Here is a 22,182-nt window from a genome sequence, read left to right as displayed (position 1 = left end):
CGGGTTCATTTCCTTACGTGCTTTCTCACAAATCTAGGCCGCGCCCGCGCGCACGCACACCGCTTTTCATGATCATACAAGTGCACGTCAGAGTTTCTCATCTTTGGTGTGTTTTTGAGACCACAGAACCGAATCGGCTAAGCCTGAGGAGTCACTCGCGCCCTGGGTCGCGAAAGCGAGACCAAGGGTGCAAACCCATGTAGACGGCCTTGTAACCTCCAGACACCCGAAGACTAGAGGACGTGTCCAGGGCCCAGGTGCACGCTGAGGCGCAAGTAACGGCTCTCGGCGGCCCCGCCCCTCCGTCCCGCCCTCCCCGCACCCGCCCATTTTAGTTCCATCAGGTCTATAGCCACTTCCCTGGTCGCTTCCTCTTTAAGGCGGAGCCCGGCGTAGATCTCGCGAGATCCGGGTTGGCGCCGTGACCTCCATGTGGGAGCTAGAGCTCTATAAGTAAACACTCCGCGCGGTGCAGACAAGGCTGTTTCCTATTTGTGAGGCGGGGGCTGCGAGAGCAGCCGCGCTTCCGACTGGTTCCGGTTTCTTTCCCTCCTCAGCTCTCTTAGGTGGGCTCGCGGTCTAGCATTCGCCGCCGCCTGTCGGGCCCGGCGTCTGGTCGGTCTTCCTCGCTTGTGCGCGCGCTCGCCCGCCAGCCGCGGAGAGCCAGAGCAGCCGGGGAAGCGGCGCGGGCCGGGCGGGGCGCGGCGCCCGGAGCGCAGGGGGAGACAAAGCGAAGCCAGCCCCTTCTCCCGGCGCCGAGATGTGGATCCAGGTTCGCACCATCGACGGCTCCCAGACGCGCACCATTGAGGACGTGTCTCGGAAAGCCACAATTGAGGAGCTGCGCGAACGGGTGTGGGCGCTGTTCGACGTGCGGCCCGAGTGCCAGCGCCTCTTCTACCGGGGCAAACAGGTGAGGCGCGCCCACCGCACCCCTCTGGAAGCCCGAGCAAGGGCAGCGGGGCGCCACGGGGTTGCGTGGGCTGGGCGGGCCGGAGGGCTTGGTGCACCGCGCGCGCAGAGCGCACCTAGCTCCACTTCGGGTGGGCAACCCGCGAGGCTCAAGAGTGCGGCCCTGGGCCCACCTACGGGGCGCAGCGGGGTCCTGGTCGGCCCCGTTGCAGGTGCGCTCGGCGGGGGCGCCTCGAGCGCCGAGACCTCACCGCCTTTACCAAGCGGGTCAGCAGCCGCAGGCACAGCCCTCCAGAGCGCCTGGGTTCCCTCGCTTCCCGCGCTTGGTGGGGTCCGGGGCCCCTGGAGGGCGGGGAGGGCAGCGGGCTCTGGCGGCCATGCCGATGTGCGGGTGGGGAGGGTCGGAGGCCCCCGCTCCCAGCCGCGCTGACCCGGCTCCCGGCTCGTATCGCTTCCGTATATTTGCCGGGCTCCCGGTTCCCAAATAGGAGGGGAAACATACATTGCTCCCTCTGGGGCACAAGACCCGAAGTCTGCCTCCTCACTGTGGAAGGGATTTGTATATACTGAAGATTCGAAGGGTTTACAGAACTTCTGGCGCTCGCTTCCCTCACCTCTTTTCCTAGAATCGAATCTGTCGTGGGGCAGATTAGAGACCTGGGCTGAAGAAGCTGTTGATGTAACCCGGGACAGGTTTAAACTGCCCAGTGTTTGCCAAGGTGGTTGTTCGCAGAGTGAAAAGCATTGTAAAAGATTCGTTTTGCTCTTATTTTTCACCTTCTAATAGACCCCTCACTCAAGCTTTTAACACAGCAATTGGAGCATAGCCAGCGGTACATACTTGAAGGCTGAAAGTGTTTTTTGGCGGTGAGGGTGTCTGTGGGCGTCGCTGGTAGTTGAACAGTTTAGCCTTGGTCTGGCCCATTGAAGATTTTTCCTACTCACATGGCCTGTACCTAGAGACCCAGACCCATCCTATTTTATTGCCTTTTTTTAAAAAATAAAAAAACCACGTTAATCCACTAAAGAAGTTGGCATCCTCCAGTTGGTAGATCATAGTTTGGCTCCAATCCTGTGGTTTGAAATAAGTGTAACTCTCTTTGATTTGGTAGAAGTAGCCGTTTTCCTGCAGCCAGAGGGTTTGAAGGGAATATTTTTCTCCCCTCCTAGGCTTACCCTTTGAAAACTGCCCAGAAATTTCAGAGTAACAAGATTACACTCTGAGAAAGAGCCAGGGTTTTTTATGTTTTCAAGTAAACGATAGCATCTTTGATATGTGTTAGTAGCCAGTTTTATATTGATCTTCTAGTGTTAGACTTGTAAAAACAGCTGTTCAATTTAGTTGTAAACTTTGCTTTAGAAATAAATGTGTGTGTATTAAACACTATGTAGCTTTATATTGCTATGCCTCCAGTGGCTGACACCTTTTTTTATCTTTTGGTCAAAAGTGAAAAGCATGTAATCAAGTTTATTGAATTTTATTTTCTAGCTAGGAACAATAGTACATGAACTCCTGGGATACTTTGGTGACTTCACCAGAGATAGAAATGAAGCATGAAAATGTATTCCTGGGCGACACCCCTTACAGTCTAATTATCAAATACGGTAAAAAGAAAATGTGCACCTGGCTGTCTTTAGGAAAAGGCAAGGATTGGGATAAATTCAAGGCAACAGGGTACATTTTCAGGAAACCAGGAGGTTATTCCAGGTTCAGGGGAAAAACGAGGATAACAACATTATGTACCTCCTAGCCCAGGACAGTTGATAACTCCCTACTTTAATTTCACTATAGGGATAAACCAGTAGGAATTAGGAATGGACCTTGGGTGCTTTACTTAGTTGGAGACAGAAGGAAGACATTGCTGAGGCTGTGTTTGTTCCTTATGAGCTGACAGGTAGCCATGGCAGTGATTGTTATCTCTATTCTCCTTTCCTCTTTGGTATCTACAGTCCTTGGACAGAATAGTGTGTCCTGCTATTGGATTGGTGCCCTTATCCTATAAAATGCCTTTGTGCTATTAGAAAAAGGCCACCCCTTCCTCAAGATGCCTTACTGCCACATTGTGAAAAATGTCATAAATGAGAACAAATTTACAGTGTCCATGATGTAAATGGTCTCCCCCCTCCCCCCACCTTTGTATGTTAGGTCTGCTGCTTTTAATCCTTGGAAAACATCAGAATCACCTGTGGATTTTTATTATAGCTGCTCAGCTCACCCCAGAATTGCAAGTGGTTGAATTTAACAAGATCCCATGGGAGACTCTGATGAGCACCAGAGTTTGAAAATGAATGTTGAAGGATAGTCAGCCTCATACTAGTTTCTTAGTGTTCAAAGTATGGTCCCTGGATCAGCAGGACCAACAACATTAGCTTCACCTGGGAGCCTCACACCAGACCTACTGAAGTAGAATCTGTATTTTAACAAGGTCCCCAGGTGGTCTGTATGCAAATGAAGCTTGAGAAGCTCTGTAATTATGTGATTTTCTCTACTTTAGAGAGTCAGAATGGAGAGAGAGCAGCAATTCAGGGCTGTAAGTTCCAGTTAAAGTAGGGTAACCTCATTTGGATATTCTTCTCTGGGAAGTTGAGTTTGCACCCTGGGGGTTGGGGTTTTTTTTTTTAAGGAAGAGTTATATTGGTGGATCTCTAAATCTTTTTGAGAATCCAGAGCTTTTCCTACTTCGAAAGGATTCTCTTCCCTCTTCTCTTTCCTTCCCTGTACCACTGTAGGGACTCTTAGAATAGATTGTAGATATGGGGCATGAACCAGAACTGAAGAAAAACTGAGTAGTTGCCTTTTGCCCCTGGACTCAGTTTTCACATGGAGTACAAAGTAAAAGTGTTTGCCTACTTAAAGGAGAGAGAGTGAGAGAGAGAGTGAGTGTGTGTGTGTGTGTGTGTGTGTGTGTGTGTGTGTGTGTGTGTGTTATAGTGTATATGCCGTGAAAGTATAATGCCCTCCACCTGCATCCCTTATCATTAGCCCCTTGGGAATGACTTCTCTGCCTTCTCAGCCACTGCCAATTGGTGTTTGCTTCCTAGTTTTCCCTTGCATCACTGTTGCCGTGCTTACCGTTACCTGGAATTTCTTCCTTCAACCCAATTCAAGGAAAAAATTCTAGGACTAGTCCTGTTTCTCTAATACTGTAAATTCTGCAGCCTCATCTTCTAGGATGGCAGTTATCAAACATTTTCTGCTGTGAGACATCAATGGACTATAGTTAAATGCATGAAACTCATAGGTGTTTGTAATTTCCAAATTACCCAGTCCTTTTCTCCCCCACTCAGCATACTTTAAGTGCAGGTAATTTTCAATCTATACTTTCATTAAATTTGGGAGAACTTTAGTACTTATTCTTATTTTTTTTTAGCTGTGCAGCTTGCAAGATGTTGGTCCCCTGACTGGGGATCAAACTTGGGCCCTCGGCAGTGAAAGCGCAGACTCCTAACCACTGGACCGCCAGGGAATTTCCAGTAGTTTTAAAATAACATTCCAACAGTCTTCGGAACTCTTCACAATAGCCTAACTCTGTGGAACTTTTTGTGCGGTGTATAATAATCACTGTTTCAGGAAAACTGGGAGGGTACCTATGAATTAGGAAGTACTATAAAATCTGGGTAAAAGTCGCTATCCTAGCGAGCGTGAGTAATTGAGGAAAAATGGTTACTTGTTATTGTGGGCCTAATTTCTGTTACAGGGCTTTATGCCTTCATAAGCTTAGCACTTCACTATGACTTAAGATACTACTTTTCCTTTCAAACCAAGTGTCACTTTAAGCAGCTTATATTTACTCTGATCACTTCCTAGAAACTAGTCAGAGGGGTTGGGTATAAGAATGCCTCCAAGGTCCGTCTCACTGACACCTCAAATTTCAGTGGAAAAGTGTTTACGGAAATACTTCAGATTTCCAATTATTTCATCACCTTAACAGCTATCTTCATTTTGGGGCATGCCCTACCAGTTAATTTGCATGTTCTGTGCTGTTAGTTTTTTCCCTACTTTGAACATGATGTTGTTTTGTAGTTGTCATAATGTGCAGCAGCTGTATGTGTAATCAAAGTTGTGCATTTTCACTTGTTACAGAATTGGTGTGTTCTTACTTGTGGGTGGTGGGGAGGGAAGGGGACGCTGTTGGAGAAAGTCAAAATGAGGGTGTGAATGTGTAGTTTTTTGCTCCTTGAGGTTTTCCCAGGAGTTCACGATTAGGAGTTATTCTTTTTTTAATCAGATAAGCCATGTTAACATCCTGTCCCTATAAGGGCTTATCTGCTTACTGACTTGGAAGACTCCTTAGACTTATTTGAAATAAGCATGTTAACTAATCTGTGAGATAATGTCTCATTTAATTCCCCCACTGGAAAATCTGAATTTCTCAATCCCTTGTTCTGTTTAACGGTGTGAACACCTGTAGTATGCAGGATTGTGCCAAGTGTATTCTTGGACCACTTGAATTAAAGTTACTTTACCTAGTACATTAGTAAGTTTGTCATTCAAGGACAGATTCTCATTCTTTCCTCTTTGGTTGACTTCTCACGTATGGCTTTATTGTGTTAGAGCTGTGAATGGTGACAGGTATTACATACAAAGAGGGAAGAATGACTAGGGATTAAATTGGTAATGTTTCGGGGGAAATGGTAGTTCTGAACTTCAAGGAGTTTAGAGAAATGGCCAACTGACTTTTATAAAGAAACAAAATGGAGACATAGTTTCCTAGGGCTTCCATAGCAAAGTACCAAACCCTAGGTGGGTTAAGACAACAAATTCATTGTCCAGCAGTTCTGGAAGCTGTAAGCCAGAACTCAGGTTGTCAGCAGGGCCATGCTATCTCTGGCTCTAAGGAAGAATCCTTCCTTGCTTCCTTTAGCTTCTTGATGTTTGCTAGCAATCCTTGGTGTTCTTGGCTTGTAAATGTGTCACTCCAGTCACGTGGCTATTTTCTCCCCTAGTGTCTGTCCAAATTTAAACTTTTTATAAGGACACCAATCACGATGGATTAGGGCCCACCCTTATCTAGTTTAACTTGATTACATCTGTAAAGATCCTATTTCCAAATAAGGTCGCATTCTGAGTTACTTGGGATTAGGACTTCACCGTATTTGGGAGGGGTTGGGGGTGGGCCTGGTGGACGCCATTCAGTCCTTTATAGAGACCTTGCCAAAATATGGGTAAGTTGCAAGATAATTTATTCACTAGTCATCCTGGAATACTTTTCATAATACAACTTGATCACCTTTACAGAGAACTTTGAGCAAGTTGGAGTAGCATAAGCAAGAATTGTAATTATTCCTGCTTGAATTTTTTTTCTGCTTGATTTTTAAAAATTACTGCTTCAGAAAGATAAAATGGTTAAATGTCTTTATGAACACAAGATCATAAAACAGTTCACTTTCAAAATTCACCTTTCTTGTAGATTCATTAAAATACACAAAACTTGTTGAAGTTTAGAATTTTTCTGCCTAGGTGATGAGGTCACAGCAGCAGTGATACATTTTTGGTTTCAGTGGCTATCAGTTTTCCCTATAGTTGATATAGAATGATTCTTAAGAATTTATTGAGGTCCTGTAAAAATGCTGTCATCAGAGGCCATAAGAATGGCTTCACAATCACTAAATTGCAGTGCTCTGTATTTTATTTTAATAATTTAGCTAGGACATTTGAGTAACTAAGGATGTAGAAAGATTGAGTTTTGAGAGAAGCATTTAAATCTTTTTCTATCCTTTTTTTCTAGTTAGAAAATGGATATACTTTATTTGATTATGATGTTGGACTGAATGATATAATTCAGCTGCTAGTTCGTCCAGACCCTGATCTTCCTAGCACATCTAAACAGACTGATGTACAGGCCAAACCCTGTTCTAATAGTCCACCTAAAGTAAAGAAAACTCCAAGGGTGGGACCTTCCGGTCAGCCGTCTACATCAACTCATGATTTTCTTATTGATCCTGGCATTGGACTATACAAGGTATGTTGTCTTCCTCAGACTTCTGGTTAATTGTGAGAATATAGATATGTTCTCTTCAGGGTGTTGTGAATAAGAAAACATTGATTGCTGTTTGAGAGTAAGATTGGGCTGTTAATATTTTAACTTTTAAAAGTAATCTTGAAATACTAGTGAAAGATAATATAGACAAATGTATAAAATGTGTATGTACAGTTCAGAGAATAATAAAGCAAACACCTGTGTAATTCCACCAAGGTTAAGTCGTTCGTTTTTAAAGCCTCCTGTGTGCCCCTACCAGAACACATCTCCCTCTCTTTCCCTAAGAGGTAAACTACTTGTTCTCACTTCTATGGTCATTTTATTTTTCTTTAGTGTTACTGCTTATGTATGTGTCTCTAAACAATGTTTTGTTTTGCCTGTATTTGAACTTTTACTTTTTTGCATATACATATTTTATTTTTCACTATTATGTTATTCCATTTTATTAATATGCCATACATAATACGTTTAATCCATGATTAATAGGTATTTGGGCTGTTTCCAGTTTTAGCTGTTATAAATTGTGCTGTCTTGAACCAACTATGTGTATCCTGGTATACATGTTCAAGAATTTCTTTAGGAATTTTTACCTAGAAATAAAAGTGCTGGTGGAATTTCGATGCGTATTGTATCTGTAGATCAGCTTGGGGAATTGACGTCTTTACAATGTTGAGTCCTTCATTCACGAATGATAGATGTCTCCATTAATTTAGATCTTTGACATGTTTCTCAATTACTTTTCTGTTTACATATCTTTGACTTATTTCCAGTAGCTTTGTTTTTGATGCTGTTACAAACAGTTGCCTTTTAAAATTGCTATTTGGTATGTAGAAATGCAATTGATTTATTTATTGACCTTTGTTATCCAGCAACAACTTCAAATTCTAGTAAATTTTGTAGGAATAATTGACAGTTTTGCTCCATGTTTTTCTATCCTTATATATATATATATCTTTTTTTAAATTTTATTTTTATTTATTATTTTTGGTTGTGTTGGTGCACGCAGGCTTTCTCTAGTTGCCATGTGTGGGCTTCTCATTGCAGTGGCTTCTCCTGTTGCGGAGCACAGGCTCTAGAGCGCAGGCTTCAGTAGATGCGGCACATGAGCTTAGTAGTTGTGGCTTGTGAGCTCTTGAGCGCAGGCTCAGTAATTGTGGCGCACGCGCTTAGTTGCTTCGCTGCATGTGGGATCTTCCTGGACCAGGTCTTGAACTCGTGTCCCCTGCATTGGCAGGCAGATTTTTTTTTTTCTTTTTTTTCTTTTTTTTCTTTTTTTTTTTTTGCAGTACGCGGGCCTCTCCCGTTTCGGAGCACAGGCTCCGGATGCGCAGGCCCAGCGGCCATGGCTCACGGGCCTAACCGCTCCCCGGCATGTGGGATCTTCCCGGACCGGGGCACGAACCTGTGTCCCCTGCATTGGCAGGCGGACTCTCAACCACTGCGCCACCAGGGAAGCCCAGGCAGGCAGATTCTTAACCACTGCACCACAAGAGAAGCCCCTCTATCCTTATATTTTTTCTTAATTCTTAACTGGTTGGGATAAACTGGGACCCAAACTTAATTTTTCAGAGCTTTTTCAAGGCTAAAAATTAAAGATTGGTAGACAGAATGAATTAAGAAAATGCAAATAGAGATCTGTGGAAAAATGCAAACAGATCCATAAAAATGGAAAGAATCAAAACTGGCAAAGAGTTGTGTCAAAGTACCTGGCCTGGCTACACTGAATTGCTTTAAACCTATAAAGATATCTAAATTGACCCACAAATGTAAAAAAAAAAAAAAAAAAAGGAAAGCTTTCATTTGTTCTATAAAGTTAGTGTAATACTGATATTTAAAACATGATAAAAAGCACACTAGTATCACTATGTATTGATGTAAAACCTAAGTTATGTTTTGCAAATAAAATTATAACTATAGTAGAACATACCTTGACTAATTGTGGTTTGTCAGGAAGTGGGATAGTTCATTGTTAAGAAATATTTTAATATTTCATATTAATAAACCAAAGAAAACAAATGATCTAATCTGTTTTCTGCATCTAAATAAAAATCTGAATTCATTTCTGATTTTTTTAAAAAATCCTTGGTAAGAGGAACAGATGGAATAGATGAATATTTTTAAACCACACCCAGCATCATGCTTAATGGTGGGTAAAAGCCACAAACATTCCCATTAAAGACAAGAGCCAGACAAAGAAGCCCGTTAATGCTATTGTTTAACGTCTTTCTAGAAGTGCTAGATAATACAGATAAGCAGAAAACAAAGTGTTGTAAATACTGGAGAAGGCAGTCTTTACTTAGGAATACCTGGAAAGCTGAGAAAATACTTTAGAGAATTATGAGCCATCAGCAGAGTGGCTGTTTAAGTAGCTTTCCTTACTATGATCATTTAGTAAAAGAAAAAAGTGTAGTAACAAAACAAAAGTCTGGGAATACATTTACATGATATGCACAAAATTTACATAAATTAGTGCCTTATGTAGTGCTCACAGTTCAGATTGAATTGTTAATATTGAAAGCCCACTTGCCAAATTGTTGTCTACATCACTCATTGATTTCGTCACGCTTTCAGTTACCAAAACTTTCTACTTGATACTTTTTCACATTATTTTAAAAACTTGTTAGTTTAGAACAGTTTTAGATTTACAGCATAATTGGGAATATACTACAGAGTTTCCATATATCCCACACCTGGTTTGCCCTGTTAACATCTTACATTAGTGTGTGGCACGTTTGTTATAATTAATGAACCATATCTCCTTAGCTTGTACCTAATGTCTTTTATGTTCCAGAATCCCATCTAGGACACCATATTACATTTACACTAGTATTATACTAAGATAGTTGTCACGTTTCCTTAAGCTCCTCTTGGCTGTGGCAGTTTCTCAGACTTTGTATTTGATGATCTTGACAGTTTTGAGGAGTATCGGTCAGGTATTTTGTAAAATGCCATGTTAGGATTCATTTGTTTTCCTCATCATTAGACTGGATTTACATATTTTGGGAGGAAGAGCACAGAGGTGAAGTGCTATTTTCATTACATATCTAGGGCACTGTACTGTCGACATTCTATTTGGTGACTATAATTTAGGTTTTACATCGATAGTAACTTACTACTGTTGATGTGAACCATAATCACCCAGCCAAGGTGTAGTGTGTGTCACATTTCTTCACTGTCAGTTTACTTTCCCCCACCCCCCTTTACATACTGTATTTTTTTGAGATGAAGTCAGTATATGCAGCCCAAACTGCATATAGTCAGATTATCTACAAAAATTATTGGGAATTCTTTTATGCGGGAGACTTGTCTCTTCTCCATTTCTTCAGCCATTTATTGACATCAGTATGGATATTTTTTCTCCCGTGTCCCTTCCATATACCCCCATTATTTTGGGTTTCTTTGATTTTCGTTAAAGTGCTTTCTTTCTGGCACTAGCAGTAGCGCTTTTCTTTCGGTCTCATCTTGTAAGTTTCCTGCCCCAGTCCTGCAGTCAGCCATTTCTCCAAGGAGCCTTGGTTCCTTTAATTGGAGAATGGTATTGAAAACTAAGATCCGGCCTCTAGGTGCTCCTTGCTACTGGGGTGTCCTTGTTTTTAGGGCCCTCAGCTGACAGAGCAAGGAAATACATGTAGTATGTATAATAACTCCTGTATATCCATGTATCTATAAATACTTATGTAACCATCTGTGTCCATATTAGGCTTACATGATTACATTTTAACTTTTAAGGGCAACAGTTTAGAAACTGCTACTTTTGACTTGATTTGTTTTGGGCCATGTAGGTATGAATTTGTTTTCATAGGAGGATCAGCTTATGAATCTGCAGATCTGAGATTAATCAAGGTTAAGTAGTTAAGGTCAATTTAAATTCTCTGTTTAGCACATTTCTCAATACCCAGTTGTGTCCCCTCCCCCAAACTAATTCAGACAAGCACCATGAGAAACTACTTCTCTTAACAGATCTTTGCTTTTTATTTGCAATGTTAGCACTTTGGCTGTCAACTATTTCTAGTACTTGGTTTTGTTTCATTTTTTAAACATCTCTTATATTTCATATTAATATATATCATAGATGTTAAGGACTTGAGCTTTGTTGTCAGACTTGGTTTCAAATTTCACTTCAGCCAGCTTTCTGAATTGGACACATTTGGCAAGTAAGTACATTGTCTCCCTTTCCTCATTTAGAAATACACTTGGAACCTGGCATGTAAACTCTCAAAAGGCTACTGTTATTTGTAAAGTAATGTGTTTAGTCAAAGCTGCACTTAACCTTCCTCTTTAGTTGAAGAGGCTAACACAAACTTACTTGCTTTTTTGGATGAAGTGCGGTAATTGGTTGTAGATATTTGAAATTTTGACCAGTGACTTTTTCATATAGAAAGGCTTATTTCTGGATAATCCATTCATTGAATATTTAGATATTGAGGGTATATTTTTACTAGGTACTAGAAATGAGGAGTAAAGAGATGATATTGCCCTCTGCCTTCATAATTATATTAGATATTCTTTTGGGCTAGCCTGAAAATACTCAGAGGCTTCTACTTTTGACTTATTTTGAGTTTGCTTTGAATTTTGTCTATTTTCCTTAGAGTAAGTCTCTGAATAGTGAGTATATCAAGTTTTCATTAAATTGTGTCTGAATCATTAAAAATAGGTAGGTTTTTTTTCCTCTTCATGAATTCTTGCCTATGTAATTTTTGCTTTATAAAGATTTTTCTTTATGGATGAGCAAACAGATTTGGAGGCTTTCCCTTCCTTTTGCTTAAGCATATTTTTGGACCTCATGATAAGCAGGCACAAAAAGTGGATTTTCAAAGTATTGTACTCAAAACAGACATAGGTGAACATTTAAACTTTAAGATGAAATTTTAATCTGAAGTTGTTATCCAGTATCAGTCTTGTTTTGCCCTATTTGATAACTTTGAGTGATATTTGGTCAATTTCAGATAGCTTTTCATATGTTGTAAGAAACCAGATATCACTATCACGTTTAGAAAGTCTGGAAGATTGCAGAGGCTGGGTCCATCTATTCCCATTGTACAACACATTGAATCACACTGACTCTAGGAAGTAATTTATTTTCTGAAACCAGGTGGACCTCTGATGCCTAAATTGGTTTTAACTCTGGTTTTTAGATGTGGAAGCTTTGTATGACTCACATCAGATCTTACTGTTGAAGTGACTCATTCTGGCTTAAATAATTGTTTAGCATGATGGTAGTAAGCTTTTAGGGTTTAGCTAAGAGTGTGGCACTGTTAAAACTTTTTACATGTCTATGCTTATTGTAGCAAATAGAGGAAAATTATCAGTGATTACTAAGTAAAAATCATGGATTTCTTATATTTCCTGTCTTTTGTCTATAGTGCAGTGCTGCTTTATTTAACCTTGTTGATCATGAAATGTAATAGACAACAAATAAGAGTAGAACTTAACAAGATAGTATGAAGTCAGGGTCCATAAATACCACTCAAATTAAGAAATAGAACAGCAGTACGCCAGGAGCTTCTCATGTGCCCCTGTTTATTAAACTCCCTCCTCCCTAGTTGTAACTACTACCCAAACTTCTATGGTAGTCATTTCTTTACTTTTTATTAGCTTTAACCTTTTATTACACTTAACCTCTTAATAACCTTTATTTAACCTATGTATGCATCCCTAATTTTCCTCTTTCTGAACTTTATATAAATGGAACCATATTGTGTTTTGATTTGTAACTCTGAAGAAACACTGTATAATGAGAGAATCATGTTAAGAGTTAGAGAAACCTTTATCAACTTAGCTCCCATTTCTAGCTGTGTATCTTCTGAGGACAAGTGTATTTCACTTCTGAACCTAATTGGAAAATAAGAATGATGTTGCATTGTAATTTTTAATGGAGGTAACATATATAATGTTAAATGGCTAATGTATTTACTAAATAAGCATGGTATGGTAATACCATACTAGGAGTTTTAATAAGTTTTAACATAGGACATATGTTGATACTTAGTGGAAGGAGAGTTATTTCATTTGTTCCTACTATATGCTTGCTAGGTTGGCACATTATACAGATTTGTCACCTAATCTCAATATACTGTGAAGCATGTTACTTTATAAAAGAAGCTGAGGCTGGGACAGGTTAAGTAACTTGTTCAAGGTTACATCTAGTAGGTGATAAGCAAGGGCTTAAACTGAGGTTTATCTGCAGAGCTTGTGTGTTTTCCACAGAACATACAAAGTGCTACAGCTAGCTATGGTAATTTCTCAAGTATTTGCTCTTGGTACTGTTTTATTTTTTAATGATTTTTCCTTGCCTCTCATACTTGGGGCTTTTTTTGTTTGGGTTTTTTATCAAATACTTGGACATGAAAGACTCTTCTCTAAATGTGGCTATGGGCATATCTCAGAGATAATACGGGTTTGGCTCCAGACGACCACAAAAATGAATATTGCAGTAAAGTCAAACAAGTTTTTTGTTTTCCAGTGCATACAAAAATTACATTTACACTATACTATAGCCTATTAAGTGTACAACGGCATAATTTCTTTTAAAAGTGTACATACCTTAATTTTAAAATGCTGTATTAAAAAATAACCATCTAAGCCTTCAGCAAGTTGTGATCCTTTTGCTGGTGGAGTGTCTTGCATCCGTGCTGATGGCTGCTGCCTGATCAGGGTGGCAGTTTCTTAAATAAGACAGCAGTGAAACTTTGTCACATAGATTGACTCTTCTTTCACAAACAAGTTTTCTGTAGCATACAAGGCTGTTGGATAGCATTTTACTCACAGTAGAACTTTCAAAATTGGAGTTGAGTCCTCTCAAACCCCGCAACTGCTTTATAACTAAGTTTATATAGTATTCTAAATCCTTTGCTGTTTCAACAATCTTTACAGCATCTTCAGCAGGAGTAGCTTCCATCTCAAGAAACTACTTTCTTTGCTCATCCATAAGAAGCAACTCCTTATCCATTCAAGTTTCACCATTAGATTACAGCAATTCACCCACATCTTCAGGATCCTCTTCTAATTCTAGCTCTCTTGCTACTTCCATCACATTGAAGTCCTGAACCCCTCAAAGTCATCCATGAGGGTTGGAATCAATGTATTCTAAATCCTATTAATGTTGATATTTTGACCTCTGCCCATGAATCACAAATGTCCTTAATGGCATCGAGAATGGTCAGTTCTTTCCAAAAGGTTTTTAGTCAACTTTGCTGAGATCCATCAGAGGAATCACTATGGTAGCTATAGCTTTACAAAATGTACAGTAATGAGTAGTAGCAAAAACATAAGCTTTAAGGTCAAGGTGTCTTCAAATCCTAGTTTTACATTTTATTAACTTTCATTTGGAGCAGGTTAACTTGTCAGAGCCTTTGTTTCCTTATCCTGTAAAATATGATTTATTAATTATTAAGGTTAGTTAGACAAGCCTAACTAAAGGAGCCTTGCATAATACCTGGTATATGGGTATTAACTTTAGTACATACTCACACCCACCCCTACCCCATGGGATACCATCTGTCAGAATTCTCTTGGATACCTTAAGTGGTCTTAGACCCTCAGGAAAAGGTAGCTTGATTAGGTAATGATCTTGTATTAGTAATGTCATTTTTTTTTTCTTTTTAAAGACTTTTAAAAAAGTTGAAGGGTTGTCTCTTGGTTGTTGCTCCCGAAAGGGCTTTGACCTTTAGGCCAATTCCCTCAGGTTTTTTAGGACAGTATTTTTTTTTTTTTAAACTCGATTCCTTAGGTAACTCTAAATTTCTCTGGTATACCTGTCTTCTAATACCCTGTTTTCCTTTTGTTAGATTGTATGGTTTAGTTCTGGACCATCCACTAGAGTTGACTACATACATTTTGCATCTTTATAGCTCTGTTCTCTTTATATTTTCTTTGTTCTTTGAGGTACTAAATAATGCATTTGCTAGTGACTTGCTGTTGGTGGAACTTATCTCCGTTTTGTATAGGTAGGTTCACTAGATTCTTTCCTTTGTACGTGTGCATAAGTCCCTTGTTTTCAAGTTTTATTTTCTGTTTAATACTGTGTTTTCTGGTTGGGCTGACTGTAAATTATCTGTAGGATTCTGAAGAGATTAATGGAACAAATTAATATCACAGTCATAATGCTTCAAAGTTCTGGCTTTTTGTTAGTGACATTCTTAATGAATGACATGCCAGAATGACTCTTGGGTACACAAGAATTATATTTTAAAAGTCTAATATAGATATGGGTAAGGAATAGTTAAAGAAAATACCTATTTCATTGAAGGATATTGGGAGGAAAGTTAATTTTCATACTAGTAAATAACAGATTTGACAGTATAATCCAAAAAGAATAGTTTCATTCTAATCTTTGAAATTACTTTAAACATGAATATCTGCAAATATTAACTATGATAGCCCTCAGAATAACTTGAGTTATATTAATGTTTTTGAAGCAGTAGATGAAATTACGCTTCATTAACTAATTTTAAACTTTTTTTTTTAGGTAAATGAATTGGTGGATGCCAGAGATGTCGCCCTTGGTGCTTGGTTTGAAGCACGTATACATAGTGTTACTAGAGCTTCTGATGGACACTCACGTGGCAAAACTCCACTGAAGAATGGCAGTTCTTATAAAAGGACTAATGGAAATATAAATCATAATTCCAAAGAGAACACAAATAAATTGGACAATGTACCCTCTACGTCTAATTCAGATTCTGTTGCTGCTGATGAAGACGTTATTTATCATATCGAGTATGATGAGTAAGTGTTCATGCTATTGAGGACTTCATTCATGTTTTTGTTTGTAGAAGCAAAATCTTCCATCTCAAGATTGTTTTCAAATAATAGTCTTTCAGAAGAAATCATCTAGGCGTCATGTTCGGTGTAGTACCATTTGTTTTTATTTTTGTTTGTTTAGTGGTTGTAATATAATAAGGGCTCCTCAACATTTAGCATCTGGCTCCTAAGTGGTTTGTTGTTTTGGGTATCCTAATATCTGGCTTAATTCAATATGTAAGGGTTTCTCTTTGGTCCTCTATTAGAGTTTTTGCTATGTATTTTAATAGCATTCTAGAAAGTATATAATAGTGTGTAATGTAATAGCATTCATTCATTTATTTATTTATTTTGGCCATGCCGTGGGGCATATGGGATCCTAGTTCCCCAACCAGAGATCGAACCCATGCCCCCTGCAGTGGAGGTGCAGTGTCTCAACCATCAGACGGCCAAGGAGGTCCCTGTAATAGCCTTTAGAATGAGGTTGTAATATTTTCTGAAAGCTATTATTGGGATAATTCACATAAAATTTATACATTTAAAGGGTACAACATAGGATTGTGCATTATCACACACTACTCTTAGGACATTTTTATTTTTCCCCAAAAAACTATATGCCCGGCAATCACTTCCCAATCCCCCTCTCCCAACAAAAAAATTTTTTTGAATTTTATTTATTTTTTTATACAGCAGGTTCTTATTAGTCATCCATTTCATACAACAAAATGTTTTTAAATGTTCATCTGAAAACAGTATTAAGAACTTGCTTTGAGGGCTTAGACTTTAACACTGAATTATTTTCCTTACCTATTTTCAAAATCCTAGAATGAAAGTTACTATGGGGAAAGATTTAGTGTTTATTCAACACTAAATGATCTTTGTCTTCATTCAAGTGACAATTTAATATGTATAGAAAATATGAAACCAAATCTTTATCAGGTGTGAGTTCAAGATCCTAAAATGGTTTTGATTTTTCTTAACAAAAATGGTATAAAAGACTGGTGTCAACTCAAATTTCCAGGATACTGGGAAAGGGGTCAAAAGTAGATCCCTTTCATCTTTTCTGATACTTCTTATGGTTGTAGTTAACTTGCCAACATGGCTTATTTCAAATGTGCAATCATACTGTTTTTTACCATAGTAGATGATAATAGAACCAACAACTAGAATGAGTATTAAGATCTGGGATTGGCCAGGACTGGCAATATTGGTAAATCGAGCCTGGGATAGAAAGGGATTGGAGTTGATGTGTTAATAGTAACCAGTGTCTGGGTTTATGAATACCATGGCAAAGAGGCAAGAGTGGAGGACTTAAGCTATCTGTATATCGGTTGTCAACAAGTAGAGTTCTTGATTTGCTTCAAGTTATTATTCTGTTTCTTGGAGAAAAATAACTCGGAAACCTGCTACCTGGGACCTGATTCTGGCCAATAAAGGAGTTATTATTTGGCAAAAAAAAAAAAAATTGTATAGAATGGCACAGTGTAGAAATAGGGTAAGAAGCTTTAAACACTAAGTGAACTAAGACTTATTAAATATTTTACCGTTTTAGGGGCTCTTAGTTGGTTTTGGAATAAGACTTTCCAAGGGATAGACCTGAGTTTGGTACAATGTTAGAATAAATCACAATATCTTAGCGTTTATTTGGTTATTTTTTAATGAAGTTTGTCTTGATTAGAATGAATGTTAGTCTAAACCCAACATGCATGAGAAGACCAAAATTATCCAAAATAATTTTATATGATGGAATCGTTTCAGTGCTGGCAATTTAAAGATATGGTAGCTGAACTTTCTTTGAGACATATCAGAAGCTTAGTAAATGTCATTCATATCTTCAAAAAGAGAAAAGGACTATACAGAGTAAAGTATGAAATAAATAAAATAGATGAGTTTCTGGGTAAGAGTCCCAGATAACAAAAGGCTGGTATAAGCATCTAGAAAAAATCATGATCCCATATGGATGTGGTAAAGAATCCTGTTAAAGTTTCGTTCATCATGGTTATCAGAAAAGTTAAAAACTATAGTCAAGTTTGTGTTAATTTCAGTAACTTACTAAACAAGTTCTTACATTCTTGGACGGAGGATGCATTGAAGATAGATTGTGGAGTACATGGCTTAGCAGTAGTAATAGATTCTTATTGAGTAGTAAGCTCCAACTTAGTCAATAGCATGTAGCTATCAAATAGTTACACTGTAGGATGTTTTATTAGAAGTAAGATATCTAGAACAAGACTGGTGGTGCTACCGTTTTACCGGGCTGGTTATTCGCTACTTGGAATATTGTTTTCCATCTTCATGCTTTAAGAATAATACCAGGGCTTCCCTGGTGGCGCAGTGGTTGAGAATCTGCCTGCCGATGCAGGGGATGCGGGTTCGTGCCCCGGTCCGGGAAGATCCCACATGCCGCGGAGCGGCTGGGCCCGTGAGCCATGGCCGCTGAGCCTGCGCGTCCGGAGCCTGTGCCCCGCAATGGGAGAGGCCACAACAGTGAGAGGCCCGCGTACCGCAAAAAAAAAAAAAAAAAAAAAAAAAAAAAAAAAAAAAAAAAGAATAATACCAACAGGACCTGGTGCATCTTTAGAGTAGAAGTCAAAATGTAAAATTAACATGAAGAATAGCTAAAAGAACTAAGTATTACATTGAAAAGACTGGGATCAAGATAGCTTTCATATTTTAAAAGCTCTGGGTGAAAGTTCTGTACAACATAGAAGGTAGGTTTCAGGATAACATAAACTTCTACCAGTCAAATCTCTAAAGATAGAGAATGGTCCGCACTGAGAAGGAGACAAAAACAAGTGTTGGCTATCTTCAACCTTAGACAGGGGGAATTACTAGAACTGTTACATTGCAAAGGGAAATAAAGTTAGAGGTCATTAATGCAATCACTCTAATGATTACTTCCCAAACAGTATTTGTCAGACAATTTTTTTGTACTTAATAGACTTCAAGTGTACTATAGGCTGCCATCCCATTCCATTTATGATTCTAATTTAGTACTGTCATTTCTCTCAATGAATTAACTTCATTTTTCTCGTAGATTAAGTTGAAAGTAATCTGCTTAATTGTCTCCAAACTCTGAGTGCAGCAGTGCGTTTTGAACAGCCTGTCATTTAGCCAGTGCAGAGAGGTATTGTACATGGGACCAAGAAACCTGTCCGAGTAATTCTTCTGGGATATGCAGTGTTTGTCAGTTTAAAAAGGCACTGTGCAAAAGTTACTTTTATAGTGACCTACAGGTCCTAATATATTAACCAGACCAAATGAATTCTCAGTCTTTGAAATGAATTTCATTAAAAGCATTGCTGTCTCAGAACAAGATAAGTAGGTATACTACTCTGCATCTTCAATCCCCACTCCAGTCAGAGCAGAATTTAAAACAATGTTTAATCTGTGAGGAGTGATATGTATTACAGATTTATAGTATTACTTATTAGGTAGATGTGTTCCACAAAACAACACTCCCAAAAGCCAAATCTAGTAGTTGACCTTGTTCTAGAATCTCAGGGAAATCATTTGTTTGCTAATCTTATTCCATTTTTCCTCTCAAATTTATAGATAGAAATATTCTAAGTGCATAAAAAGCAGGTTATGTTAAGAGTTTTACTGTTTTCAGGGGTCCCTTTTCTATAGATTCCTTGATGAACATAGACTGAATTGAGAGCTTCCTACTGCAAATAATATAAAGCAAAATTGTGGAGTTAACATCAAAGTGCCTGCTACAAAGAACATATATGTGGGTTTGTTCTGTTTTGTTTTTTCATGATGGCTATTCTATACTATTCATCTGTCATCACCCTTGCCTTAGCAAGGCCTTTGTATTTTTAGAATTAAACCAATCCAGTAAGTACTTTGGGAGAAAGAGCTAGCAGTACAAATATTAAATCTAGACTTTAGAGATTTAGATTCCAATGGATTCTTAAGTCTTCTGTAAAGTTTTAACTTATTAAAAGCAGCTTTATTAAGGTATAATTCACATAGCATTCAATTTGCCCATTTAAAGTGTAAAATTCGGTGGTTTTTTAGTATATTAACAGGACTGTGCAACAGGCACCACAGTCTAATTTAGAACATTTTGGTCTTCCACAAACCCTGTACCCATTAGCAGTCACTCTCTATTTTCCTACCCCCCACCAGCCCTTCCTCCAACCCCTCTCAGCCATAAGCAATCGGGAATCTTCTGACTCTGGATTTGCCTATTCTGGACATTGCATGTAAGTGGAATCCTATAACGTGGTCTTTTGTGACTGGCTTTTTTCACTTGGCATAATGTTTCAAGGTTCATCCATGTTGGAACTTATATCAGTACCGTATTCCTTTATTGTCAAATAATGCTCCATATTACCACTGTTTGTTTATCCATTTATCAGTTTATGGACACTGGTGTTTTCTACTTTTTGCTGCTAGGAAACTTCTTGTACTGTTTTTTGTGTGTAGGCATTTGTTTTAGTTTTTTGGCATGTATGTGGCAGCGAGATTGCTGGGCTGTATGGCAGTTATGTTTAATCTTGGGAAGAACTTCCAGACTTGTTTCCAAAGTGGCTGCAGCATTTTACATTCCCATGAGTTGTGTATGAGAGTTCCAATTTCTCCACGTCCTCACCAAAACTTTTTTTGACTAGAGCCGTCCTATAGTATAGGAGGTATAATTAACCTACAACATTATGTTAGCTACAGGTGGACAGCATAGTGATTCAGTATTTGTATACATCACAAAATGATCACACCCCTAAAGTGTATTTATTGGAAAATGACTACGCCTGCTTGAAACTTTTGTTTTTAGTGGTATTTTGGGCAGAAAACAAAAGGGAAGGGGATTCAGAAGTGAGCACATGTTAAGGTAATTTAGGCAATTATAAACTCTTGGAGTGGTTAAATGGTCAATTAAAGAAAAAGAACATCAAATTTTCCCTTATTTCATAGTAAGCTTGTACTGTATATTTCCATAGCTTTCTAAAAGTTGTCTTTATTCCCATTAGTTAGTTACTCTCTGTAGTTATTTAAGGTTTAAAAATTTTAAGGGTCCTGAACATCTAAATTCACAAATCTGTGACTGCAGTCTTGTGAGAGTAGAGATCCTGAAGCTAATTGTGGTGATGAGCCATGATCTTGACTGATAGGGGAGTAGACTGGGAAAGGGACGATCATTACCTTAGTGTTTCTGGTAGGTTAATATGTCTATAGCATAGCTTACAGCTATTTAATTACATTAACTCTTATGTGCCAGACTCTGAGCTAACTTCTTACATGAATGCTCATGTAATCTTTAGAATAACTATAATGTTAGTTACATTAACTCCCATATGAAGAGACCAAGGCTTACTTACATAACTTGCCATCTGTTCAATTGTCTGACTCCAGAGCTTAAGGGTTAACCAATATATATGCATTGTTGCCACTCTGCCTTAAACATGGTACATGTAGTTGGTAATAGCTTACATAACTTCAAAGGTCAACCATTTTGTATGACCTAAAGACTTGCTTTAGACTTGGCCTGGGTTTTAAAGCAGACAGCACTCATACAACTTTGAGTTAAACCCTGGGTATGTAAGCAACTGAGGCCACACTACTGAATTTAATCTTTACTCATCATTTGGCTGCTTTATCAACAGATAAAAGGCTTAATTCCTTACCCTGCTTTTGTATTAAGAAACATCTGTTCTTAGTGGATTTGGTTTAGATTCCTCTTAATTAGACTCGCAGTTCTCAACCCTAGCTACATATTAGTTGTCTAGGAAGCTTTACAAATAACAGTGCCTAGGACCCACCCCCAGAACTTCTTGTATGATTGATCTTTGTGACCTCAGGGGTTTGCTGTCTCAAAAGTTTCTCCGTGATTCTAATGTGTAGCCATGGTTGAGAACCACTGCTTTAGACTAGTGGTTCTCAAAGTATAGTCCTGTCCAGGAACATCAACATTACTTGTTAGAAATCCAAGTTCTTGTACTTAATCCAGATGTAATGAATCACTCTCTGGAGGTGGCCCTGCAGTCTGTGTTATAATAAGACCTCTGGGTGGTTAATACGTATACTCAAGTTTAAGAACCACTCACTGATTGCCTTTTGTACAGCCTTATCAGTTGCTACTAAGAACCAATATGGGGGAAAGGGGTTGATACGACAATTTAAACATAGTAAATATATTAAAGGCTGGAGAAGATATACAATATCTGAGGAATCTATTCATCTTTATTTTAGTACCTGTATAGGTGGCTTATGGCTTGTTGATTTTTCCATTTTGTTTCCATATACATAAAGGATTAGTCAAGTCTTTTTCTAAAAGAAACTATATTTCATTCCAGCTAAATGATCTGTATCATTTAAATGAGGGACCATTTTCCATTATGCAGTCTTTATCTGTACCTTGGCTAACATAGAAAGCAGTGTCCATCATGTGTTTGTGGAGAATATCTTTTATGACATATTGGTACATTCTTTTTTTTCCTTTTTAACCAATTGAAATATTCTGTTTTGAGTTTTGTGGCAATTTTAGTATATTATCATTCACATAATGTTTCTTTTGACTTGATGATAATTTCTCTGAATTCCC

The 22,182-nt window shown here is 38.6% G+C and overlaps 1 protein-coding gene across 2 annotated transcripts in view; it reads left to right on the top strand.

The window, feature by feature from the left end:
- The first annotated feature begins 377 nt into the window (after positions 1–377).
- Positions 378–22,182, top strand: part of UHRF2 (ubiquitin like with PHD and ring finger domains 2) — a 73,747-nt gene continuing 51,942 nt past the window's right edge. Inside the window, exons 1-3 of one of the 2 annotated variants that reach the window (XM_059071863.2) lie at positions 378–913; positions 6,642–6,875; positions 15,361–15,620. In XM_059071863.2, the coding sequence (XP_058927846.1) occupies positions 761–913; positions 6,642–6,875; positions 15,361–15,620 (647 nt within the window). In that variant the 5' untranslated portion in view covers positions 378–760. The remainder of the gene's footprint in view (positions 914–6,641; positions 6,876–15,360; positions 15,621–22,182) is intronic. The other variant, XR_009336945.2, reaches the window with a different exon arrangement.

This window comes from Kogia breviceps, chromosome 8 (assembly GCF_026419965.1).
Source record: "Kogia breviceps isolate mKogBre1 chromosome 8, mKogBre1 haplotype 1, whole genome shotgun sequence".
Taxonomy (NCBI): Eukaryota; Metazoa; Chordata; class Mammalia; order Artiodactyla; family Physeteridae; genus Kogia; species Kogia breviceps.
The sequence above is the reverse complement of the archived record's forward strand: the minus strand, read 5'-3'. Positions and strand labels throughout refer to the sequence as shown.